The sequence below is a fragment of the Varanus komodoensis genome, unplaced genomic scaffold (assembly GCF_004798865.1).
Source record: "Varanus komodoensis strain SLA01 unplaced genomic scaffold, ASM479886v1 scaffold8, whole genome shotgun sequence".
NCBI classification, from domain to species: Eukaryota; Metazoa; Chordata; class Lepidosauria; order Squamata; family Varanidae; genus Varanus; species Varanus komodoensis.
In genome coordinates, this window is record NW_025336481.1 from 16,631,237 (window position 1) to 16,642,998 (window position 11,762).

The 11,762-nt window shown below is 40.6% G+C and overlaps 1 protein-coding gene across 1 annotated transcript in view; it reads right to left on the bottom strand.

The window, feature by feature from the left end:
* The window catches only part of BCAS4 (breast carcinoma amplified sequence 4), a 63,252-nt gene extending 52,656 nt beyond the window's left edge, over window positions 1–10,596 (bottom strand). Inside the window, 1 exon segment of the mRNA XM_044455169.1 lies at window positions 10,507–10,596. Coding sequence (XP_044311104.1) covers window positions 10,507–10,596 — 90 coding nt within the window.
* Window positions 10,597–11,762: the final 1,166 nt, after the last annotated feature.

The window sequence follows — 11,762 nt, forward strand, 5'->3', positions numbered from 1 at the left end:
TGGTTCCGTGTCCAGTTCTCACTGTTGCTTCTTGACTCGCATATAGGTTTCTCAAGAGACAAATAAGATGGTCTGGTACTCCCATCTCTTTAAGAACCTGCCACAATTTGTTGTGATCCACACAATCAAACATACTAGCAGTGTTAATCAAGTGAATAACATACTGACAATTTGCAAAGAGAAAAGTATCTGGCTACTTTGTTATAGCTTGGTCCTGCAACATACTGATATTCAGAAATGTAATTGGGCATCACAAGGGAGAATCTTATGATAAGATTTAAACTTCTTATTTTGAAGTAATTACATTCTTGGGGCTTAACAGAATTTGGCACATTAACTTGCTGAACTGCTTCCCAGAGATGGAATTACAAAGTAACTTTTTAATAATCTGTTACAGAATCAGCTACAGTTTGACACTGCCAACATATTCACTGGAAGGCAAGTTTTTGTTTTTGTTTTTAACAAGGAAGCATTGCCTAATGCAACTTTGTAAATAAGTTCACAGACCTAACTAGTCTACAGATTTTTTCCAAGCCTGTCTCAAGGTGAGGAACACTACTCTCCACAGCTACTTACCAGGCTAGGGAAAAATGGTCTTCTACCAAGTGGGCAGTTGGAGACGAAATGGAGTAACGGGTTCCTCGTTTTCCAGTCTGCTGCGTTCTGGTATCTGTCATGGAAGCTTTTCTTTCTCTGCGGCCAACATGGAAACCAAACAGGATAGCGGAACAGGAATGGCATGACCTTTCCTTCCACCAGTCTGCTTGCTGGCCTGCATGGAAGTCTTGTTTGCATATACTGAGCAAGGAATGAAACACAGGAATGATCTAGTGGTGGATGGCTGGGTGGGGGGATGATTCATGCTTAATTTTCTCACTAGTCCCTGACTCCTTAAAGACAGCTTAATAGGCACAACAGAGACAAATTTGTGTCCTGCTCCCCCTCCATTCATTTCCAAGGCCTGAAATGTATGTATATTTCCCAGGTTTTCTTAAAGCCAAATCTGACAGTTTTTTAAATGTACCTTTACAATTAATTGGCAGGACTGGATGGAGTTTACACAGAGCACTACCAGCAGCATGACTTACACCCATCCTCAGTGTAGCCCCATTCATTCAGTCCCATTCAGCTGCATTCTCAGTTCTTTTGTTTGTTTTAGAAGTGCAGTGACCAAAAAAGAGCTGTGAAGGGGCAGCAGGGTTGGTTGGTTGGTTGATTTAAAGCTTTTATATACCATCGGACCACTATTACTGCCATACCAAAACCTATATTGCCGATTTTTCAGAAAATAATAATGATATGTTTTTGACACTGCTTGCCCACTACAAGAGCACAGGCAGTGACAAAAAGAAGGTGGGGGGGGGGGTCCAGAAAGCTTCTGTGTGCTGCCTATGGGAGGGGTGATTTGTAGGTGTCTGACCAAATAGACTCCTGATGCCTGGCTTGGTCTGAAAGCATCCAAATTCTAGAAAGATAAAACAACTGAGGATGAAGACAGTACAATGTCCCTCAAATATGAACCCAAGATTTCTTGAACTTCACATTCCTCTTAAATCCAAAGGCATTTGTTTCTTTCTTGCTGGTTTTAACTACTGCATGTATGAGAAAATTTGCTCTGGCAAATAGTTCTTAAAATGCAACCTCAAATGCTGTTCTAGTAAATGCTTCCTTTGCCGAAGAAGGACTTGTTTGCTCTGTCTTAAAGTATAGTAGTTTCCATTGCTCAGATTGGTCCCGGTGGTTTAAGCGGGTTCATTAGCCGTTGTCAAACTGAGCAAACCTTTCAGGACCAAACAAGGTGCTAGGAGGGCACTTCTGTTACTCGTACTTAAGGTGGGAAAGTGATGGACTGCTGGACAGTTGTTCTTTTTCTCTTTTTCCTGGGTAGATACTTAAATGAATATTATTTTTCATGCTTGTTCAGAATCCACAATTTAGATGATAACTCAATTATACCATCAAAGATTTGTTTTTTAAATATGCCTACAAAAATAGTAATCTGGGTCAGAATAGTGGTGGAACCTCCTAATGCAGCGCCATCTAGTGGCTATTCCTGAGGTGCAAATGTAATTCAGTAAAGCATTCCTCTTCTGTAGAACTATGTAGCTATACTAAAAACACTATGTGCAATGTCAGACATTAGTTGTGTATGTCACAATGAATGATTTGGGTTTCCAAATCAACCTAACAAGAGTGGGAAGAAAAAGAACCACATAAATGTACTACAGCTAATTTTTATATTACTCACAAAGATTAAGGCTGAATTCCTATGGATACTGATCTGGAAATAGGTATAAATGCAACTTGGAGAGATAATTCTTTAGTTGGAATGTAGCAGCTGAAGATTTTAATGTTTTAAAAAATAGATGCAACAGAAAGGAGTGTAGCATTATACGTCAGAAATGTGCATAACTGAATGGAGATGAGATGTAAACATTTTGGCCCAAGACTTTGAAACATGGCGTATGGCTGTATAAAATGGATTCTCCAGTCTGTTCAGGAGAGCAGCATGAATGGGAGTGCATCATAATTTGGTATATACTGAGGGGGCTCCATAGATACCTGTATTTCCCAGTATAATGGAAATAAACATTTGGATCTGAAAAGCGGATAAGTATACTTTGATATAGGAAGAGACAATGCTTATTTCATGTGATGCATCTCCATTGTCCTCTGATGATACTTCCCCTTCTGCCATTATTTTAAAAAAATCTCTAATAGTTTTTGGCATTATTTCAATTTAGTATTGGAAGATAGTAAATAGTTTGGAACAAAAACAGTTTTGGCAGGAGAATCATTTTGATAGAGACTACCCTCTCCAGCAATGATAATTTCATATTTCTCCAGGACCAGTATTAAGCAAGAATACTTTTAATTCCAAATTCACAGTGGCTGCTAACTAGGGGAAGGTCCTTCTCAGCAGTGCCTGCCACCAACTGTGAAATGATCTCCCCGCTGAGGCTTGCCTGGCACCAACTCTGCTGTCCTTTCAGCACCAAGTTAAGCCTGCCTTTTTTTCTGAGGCGTATAATGGCATCTGGGAGCATTTACTATATATCTGTCTAGTAATACTGAAACTGGTTTAGCAACCCAAATTGCTTATATTATGTAATAGGCTAGGCTAGACATGCACATGATGGGCATGTTGTGAGCAGAGCCAGCTGGAGCCAGGGGTCAGACTAGATGGCCCGGGAGGCCCCCTTCTGACTCGCTCTGTTTCTATGTTTTTAAAATTTTGTATATTGGAATTTTAGGCTGCTTTTATTGTATTTGTGGCTTTTATAAATTGTTGTAAACTGCCCAGAGACTTCAGTTATTGGTCAAAATAGAAATGAAGTTAATAATAGCATCATCATCATCACTGAAGTGATTAAGATGCTAAGTTACTTAATGCTAATAGCTAAGGACAGCATTGCATCTTGACTGAGAAGCAAAATGGGCCATTAGGAGCCTACCATTTAAAGTCTTTACCAGGTTTGTAGATAACAATCATTCTGCTTCTTTCTGCACTTTGGGGATCTCAGCATCCATTAATATGCTGGAGTTTTAAGGGGTTTTAAGATGGGGCACAAGTCTCTTGAAGAACTCACTTGAATATTCATCTAATACAGGTGATTTACCGAATTTCAGATTTTTAATTACAGTTATAATATCTTCTTCAGAGATAGATTGCTCAAAATAAATTTTGTTGGCTTCTGGCAGCTGCTTAAATTTATGGGAACTGAACGGCTCATTAATTTCTCCTTTTCCTTGATTAGCTGATTGATACAATTCTGTATAGATGGTATAGAAAACCTTATTGATGGCTTTGTGCTGTGTTTCCACCTTCCCTGACCTGCTTTTAAATCCCAAAATATTGTTTCTAGAACTTCCTTATTGCCCTAGCAAACATACAGATACATTTTTTGCTAAATACATGCAAGTGTATTTGAAGCTCTATTGCTGAAGTTCAAATGTGGTCAAGAGCAAGGGCTTGTAATTCCATTCTTTTACAAATGATGTGACTCTGCTTTGTTACTCCCTTTGTGCTTATGTGTGCACAATAAATGTGTCATGTAGAGAAGGCCAGAAGACCTGAGTCAGAAAGCACCTTTTGAAGGAAATTGTCATTCATCTTTTACACATGGAAGTTTGTAAATTCATTACATGACAGCATCATCTTCCTGTCTTATCCAGGCATTTTTGCAACCTTTTTGAGAGCAAGGAAAGTCAGGTTTTATTTGCAACTGCACTATATTGCAGTGCCAACTTGTGGTTAGGTAAACAGTTAGGTAAACTGTTTAGGTAAACAGTTCGTAAACAGACATTTCTTGGACCCTCTTAATGAATATAAAGGGAAAATCCTTCTATATGCTGAAAACAAGGAATTCATCCTTTTCTTGGAGGACAAAACATGGTCAATTGTCTGTCAGTTTTGAGAAAAGAAACTTGAAGCCATATTGTTACTTCCTTGAGGCATTGTTCTCTGCTGTCCTTTTTCCTGATTATATGGACTTTTTGCCATGTAGCTTGAAGGTCAGTAAGTTGTAGGCGGCCAACAGTATCTTCTTCTGACAGCTCAGCCGGTTTTGACACAGGCACACGGCCCTCAGCTGCTGCTTCAGCTTTCACTGCTGCAGTGAGAGTGCAGAGAACTGGCACCTATAGACACCCTGAAAACCAGCTCAAGGCCTAGTGCAGCAGAACTAACTGGTACCTGCTGCCACTAGCAAGTGTAAAACAAACTCGGTCTCCTCAGTCCTCAGGTGCTCTTGGTAACTCGGGAATGACTGGGCAAGGATACTGCTGGGACTCCTTGCGCTGGAGATACCGCTGGGGTTTCTTGCACAGTTTGCCTTAGCAAGTTGCCTGCAGCCTGATTATTGCATCAGCATTAGTGTGACCACATGGTGTGTCTCCTTCTGAGCCTCCTCACTTTTACCCCCAAAGTTCACATCCTGGGTTTTGGTGAAAACAGGGCAAAAGATTTATTAGAATGTCAGGGATAAAGTACAAAGCAGGAAAAAGGTTGGTCTGCTTCAGGACACAAAACTATAACCAGCTTCAAGTGGCAGTTCAATGGGAAATAGAAAAAATGGTATTGCTATAACAGCCCTACATTATGCTACCTACTGAATTCCTGGAAGATATTAGACAGCATCTAAATGGCCAGAGAATATTTTTTTAATCCCAAAATTATTCCAACCTTGTAGCTGATATGGAAAGAACCTATGCCAGTTGCTTCTCCAGGGTCACAGAAACAACCTCAGAGAAGTGGTTTAGGGGATGGAGATGGGAGCAGACTGGCACCACTGGGATACCATACCAGCCTCCTTCCTTCCTGCCCTGAAGTGCTACACTTAGATGGTCAAAACTAGCTGTCTAAATACTTCTATTTACTTGTATTTAGATTGCCTCCACAAGCTCTCCATTCTAGATTTCCATAATCTTCCATGTTTCGGTGGCTATGGGCTTCCTCATAGGATTGCACACTAATGGTCCTTAAGCAGCAGGTAGGAACAGGAGTGAAGAGTTAATGTGGCCATCTTGCACTGAATACAGGCCTCAGCACCCCATCTGTGCACCACAGCTATATAAATTGGACCAATAAATGTTTTACCCTTTAATCTTGGGTTCAGAACCTGTCTGAACATATTTGGGGTTCATGCCACATTTTATGTTTGTTACATTTCTATCTTGCCTCTTCCCATACCCATAATTTTTCTCCTCTCCATTTTATCCTCACAAAATTTTGCGGCTTACTTAAGGGCATCTTTCTAGGTTTCAGTGCAAACATGAAATATGGCAAATACAAAATAACATGAGGACACATTCTGACTAACCAGCTCAGTAACTTTCCTGCCTTCCAATTTTAATTGTAGCTTTCATAAATTATTTTCTCAGACATTAATGTTCCCTGCAGGCCATGACAAGTTGGCCAACCTAATTGGCATTATAAATTAAATGATAATTGAATGGAGGAGTTACTCCATCCTGTCCATTTATTTTTCTCTAGGGAAAAATACATGCTACGTATTAATGCAGAAGATGCGAAGTCTCAGTTATTGGTTGTATCTTCACTTTGCTTGCTAGCTGGCCCAAAAGAGGTCACTTGGAATGTGGCTCCCAGGTTTCCCTTGTTCACGCACACTGGTCTGTGCGGTACCATCAACCATTTGTCTCTGCCCTGCATTCTACTAGTACTTTTTCTATCTTTTCCCTTACTGGAGAAACTCTGACTCCTTGAGGATAGAAATGAAGCATAGGTGTAGATGCCCTTTGAGACATGAACTTGACATGGGCAGCTGAACGTGCTTCACATGCACAATGTGGTTTTATGCGGCAGCAAAGGCAGGTTGCTTGCTTCTAACTGTCGCTCTCTGAGTGGTCATCTGTGCATTCACACATGTGGGTTCCACAGAGACCACAAAGAAGGACCCATGGTTTGTTTAAAGCACGAGTTGTTGTGAACAAAGCCGGAGCAAGCAAGCATGTTGGTTCTCACTGTTGGAAAACTCCAGTAGCAGCTGGGCAAAGCTAAACAAAGCAGAGACCTGGGCTGATCTCTGTGCCATCAGTGCTAGCACACTTTTTGACTGCATTTTTCAAAATATCAAACTTGAACCAAAATATTGCTCCAGCTAACAAGAGTTACAGTGATAACCCACTTTAAAAAAAGTATTTCTAGATGCTGCCAGAAATTTGGTTTATAAAAAGCTATTGTTTTTGTTTATGCAGTGCATGTTTTAAGGGGCTGAGAGGAACTGATAGTTTCAATGCATGGAGGAGTGGCAGACAATGGGTAATTTATCGGAAAGTAAAAGCTCCCCCCTTTTCACTTCCTTTGTAAAGTTTTTACTGAAATATGTCGTTGTAGTTGTTTGTTTGACAGGCAGAGAAGCAGCGAGCAAATAGGCAGTGGCATCTGCTGCTCTTCCTTTTCCCTGCCACCACTGCCTGGGCCAGGACAAGATGCAGGTGAACATGCAAGTCGCAATGGTGACGAGAAGGAGCAAGTCCCGGGAGGTCTTGCAGGGAGCCCCTGCTGGCTTGTGAACCCTCAGCAGGTGCTTGACTATGTCTGCTCTTGACATTAGTCCCGTCTAAGCAAAACAAAATAGTCAGAGAGGTTGCAGTTTCTCCTTCTGAAGAGAAAGTGCAAATTTCCCCACTTGTCTAAGCTTAGGCTGAAATAAGAATTTCTTGGTTTGACAGCAGGCTGAGCACCATGTCTGCTCGTAGAAATGGACAATATACGAGAAAACAGGACCAAGAATCAAAGCCAAGCATACAACTACAAGTAGAAATTAGAAGGAGAAACAGCAACTACTTCCTAGTATTGAAGGAGAAGCAGTCTTAGAACTGAAATTTCTTGGAAGATAGTTATCGTCTCGATATGCTTGACTTTTTTTTCTTTTTTGCCAACCAGTTTTTTGCCAACAAAATGACACTAGATCAGCGGCATTGTGGAGAATGCAAAATGTCGGTCAGACTTTCAATACTCGTTGCAGGAGCAAATTAAAAACAAAACCAAAGCCTAAACACCTTAGGAAAAACAAAGTAGCTGAGCTACTGAATCAGTAATGGGGAGCCCTACCCTGAAAAAGCTGCTTGAAGTTTTTTCCTCTCCTGGCACCACTTTTACCACTCAAAAATAAGGTGCAGAATTTCAAGGGTTGGAGTGCCCCTTTTGTAGAAAATTACAGAACAAATGGATGGTTCTTTGTTCATATTTCATCAAGCATTTAGCAGTTTCTTTTGTACTGGCAGAGACAATAGTTGGGCAGTTTTGAAGTGCATATTAGGATGCATCTCTGCCTGGGCTGTCCAGGGGATCGGAATAGCCTCCTATAATTCCCTAAAAAACAGTTCATAAAGATGTCCTAGAAATCTGGGTTGTTTTGGTAGTGAAAGTAAGGGTTCTGACTGTTCTCATTTTAATAATTTCTCCACTTTTGTTGTTGCTCTTCACGAAGTTGCATCCGACCCATTACAACCTCATGGACAACATTCCTCCAGGCCTTCCCATCCTCCACCATCCCCCGGTGTCCACTTAAGCTCACACCCACTGATTCAGTGACTTCATCCAGCCACCTCATCCTCTGCTGTCCCCTATTCTTTTGTAGTCAATTGTTCCCAGCATTAGGGTCTTCTCCAGGGAGTCCTTCCTTCTCATTAGCTGGCCAAAGTATTTGAGTTTCATCTTCAGGATCTGGCCTTCTAAAGAGCAGTCAGGGTTGATCTCATTTAGGACTGACTGGTTTGATCTCCTTGCAGTCCAAGGGACTCACAGGAGTCTCCTCCAGCACCACAATTCAAAGGCCTCAATCATTCAGCGCTCAGCCTTCCTTATGGTCCAGCTTTCACAGCCATACATTACAACTGGGAAAACCATAGCCTTGCCTATACAAACTTTTGTCAGCAGGCTGATGTCTCTGCTTTTAAATATGCTGACTAGATTTGACATAGCTTTCCCCCCAAGGAGCAAGCGTCTTTTAATTTTTTGCAGTCACCGTCTGTGGTGATCTTGAAGCCCAAGAAAATAAAATCTGTCACTACCTCCATTTATTCCCCATCTATTTGCCAGGATGTGATAGGACTGGATGCTATGATCTTAGTTTTCTTAATTTTGAGTTTCAAGCCAACTTTTACGCTCTCCTCCTTTACCCGCATCAAGAGGCTCTTTAGTTCCTCTTCAATTTCTGCCATGAGAGTGCTCTCATCTGCATATCTGAGGTTGTTGATATCTCTCCTGGCAATCTTAATTCCATTTTGTGATTCATCTAGCCCCACCTTTCTCATGATGTGCTCTGCATATAAGTTAAATAGGCAGGGCAACAGTATGCAGCTTTGCCAAACTCCTTTCTCAACTTTGAACCAATCAGTGGTTCCATATCCAGTTCTCACTGTTGCTTCTTGACCTTCATACATGTTTTTCAAGAGACAAATGAGATGGTCTGGTACTCCCATATCTTGCCACAGTTTGTTGTGATTCACACAATCAAAGGCTTTAGCATAGTCAATGAAGCAGAAGTAGATGTTTTTCTGAAACTCCCTAGCTTTCTCCATGATCCAGTGTATGTTGGCAATTTGATCTCTAGTTCCTCTCCCTCTTCGAAATCCTGCCTGCACTTCTGGTAGTTCTCGGATCACATACTGCTGGAGCCTAGCTTGTAGGATTTTGAGCATTACTTTGCTAGCATGTGAAATGAGTGCAATGGTGCAGTAGTTTGAACATTCTTTGGCATTTCCCTTCTTTGGAATTGGAATGTAAACTGACCTTTTCCAGTCCTGTGGCCACTGCTGAGTTTTCCAAATTTGCTGGCATATTGAGTATAGCACTTTTACTGCATTGTCTTTTAGGATCTTTTACTATTGCTTTACACCAACTAATTTCTTATTGTAATCAGTCTTACTCTAATAAGATCTCAACTCATTTGGTTAAGATTTCTTGTTCTGTGTTATAATGTCAATCTTTTTCAGCTAAAAGAAAACCATTAAGTCAATTTTAGGGGGAAATGTTCACAATAATATCAAACAAAACAAAACAAAAACTATCCGTTAAAAAGTAGCAGTATATTAGTAGTGGGGAAAGCTATTTTGTCAGTGGAAGAAGAACATAAATAACCCCCACTGTGAAAACTTATGCTTTCAGCACTGAAGGTGTGCCAGGGGGTGGTTGTTTTTTGCTTGTTTTGTTTTTTGGAACGGCAGCTTCCTCCTCTCCCCACTTGTTCATGTATCCCCAGTGCCATCTCAATATCATGGTATTTCTGCACATTTCCCATTTCCAGTGTTGCAGGAATTTCACCTGTGAACAAGATCACATATGTAAACACAGCATGGATTCCCAAAGCAAAGCTGCCTTCTTGACTACAAAAAGAAAACCTGAGGATCAAGTCATTGTGCAGTGCGAGTAAAAGGCCAGCCTGCTCTCATCTGAAAAAAATAAACAATGGGTGCAAAGTACACGCCTATGGTTACGTAAGTTGTGTATGCAACCTTCTGTCATGCAGAACCTGCTCCAGACATTAGTTGCCAAAGAAACAGAAAGCAGTGACTATATGGTTACAGGCATCCAAAGTAACACTACAGTCCTAACACTGGCATTACCAGAGGGTTATAATAGAGATGTTTCCAACTCAGTTTTACTAGATTACTACTGAAGTGGCATTTCTTCCCATAGTCCCCTGCTCCATGCTTTTAAGTCACAGGAGAGAATGAATAGCAAGTTCCCTCATCATCTGAAGTCCAATGCATCCAGAGTCAGGGCTTTCTTTGTTGTGATGCCATCTTTGTGGAACTCCTTTCTAAAATTTGTTGGCTTCTGGTTATCTTTCTTCAAGCTTTTAGAAAGTGGTTAAGCAAATGTTTCTTTTACCATTTACTGTATTTTTCCATCTATAAGATGCCCCATGTATGGGATGCCCCCCTCCCCCCACTTTTCTTACCCAAAATTCAGAAATCAGTATTTTAAACATTAAACAGAAGACATTTTTATGTAGTGATTAGGCAATGTTTACATACCAGTACTATGATATTATGCATCACACTGAGCTCTGAGCAAATCACTTTTTTGTTTTCTGACATTTTTATGGGCTCAGAATGCTCCGACATTACCACTCCCTGTGGCACCTGGGCACTGGCTCCACGTTCTCCGCAGCACCAGCTGACACCAGTTACATAAGGCTCATGTTTGGAGGAAACCTGTTAGTTCGTCTCTGCAATCAGAAGTTTGGCTCATGAGGCTAGTTTGCAGGGATAAGGTATCGGTAGTTTCACAATCGCGGTTCTCCTCTCAGCCTCTCCATTTTTAGGTAAATATTTTAAAGACAAAGTATTGTCTTGTACACGGAAAAATACAGTATTGTATTTTCATTATAATTTTATGTTGTCTTCTTTAGATCCTGTTTTGTTTTGGATATTTTAAGAATGACAATACTTTATACAGATATAGAAGATAGTATTCTGTTGTGTATTTATTCTTATGCGACCCACTGCTTGTGCAACAGGGCTTTTGCCATTCTAAAAATAATGTGGAACTAGTGGAATCCTCATTTCCAGAAGAGGACAGGTCAACAGTTTACAGAAAGGAACTCCGCTGACCTCTCCCAATTGGAAACAAGTGTTTCTCTATACAGGGTTATTTTTAGAAGCACAAAAGCCACACTGGGTTCCTAAATGCAATGGAATTGGTGGAGGCAGAGTCCCCGCATGATGCTTTCCTTAATTAGCAACTAATTAAGAAAAATTGAATGATTAAAAAAACCCTGTCTAGAAGAAGGGGCCACACATTTCTGAAAAGCATGGGGATATGTATCTTCATGCACGTCACACACAGAAGCGTCTTTTTTCTGAGGACCACTGCAAAACAAAACAGAAAGGGAGAACAGGGTACAATTTGCCCCCAAAGGGCAGATTTGATCTCACTTCCTCCCTGCAATAGCTCATTGCAACAATAGAGAATTTGCAGTCCTGTCTTCACTCACCATAATGAGTGAACTTAGCTACTTATATGATACTACTGCCATTATTGATACAATTTAAGAGTTTTCTGAGTTGGGTTTGCTATTTAATTTGATCAATCAGTTGCCAAAACCATGCCAAGACAATCAGCTTTACATACAAACATTGGGCACCAAAGAGGACATTCTTAATGTAATGTAATGTAATGAATCAGAGGTTTCATTTAAAATACAGCTGAGAGTTGTACAGAACCTGCAAGGCTAACAGATTTATTGTAGTGTGGTTTCATGGACTGCAGCCCAGTTTATCAAATGCAT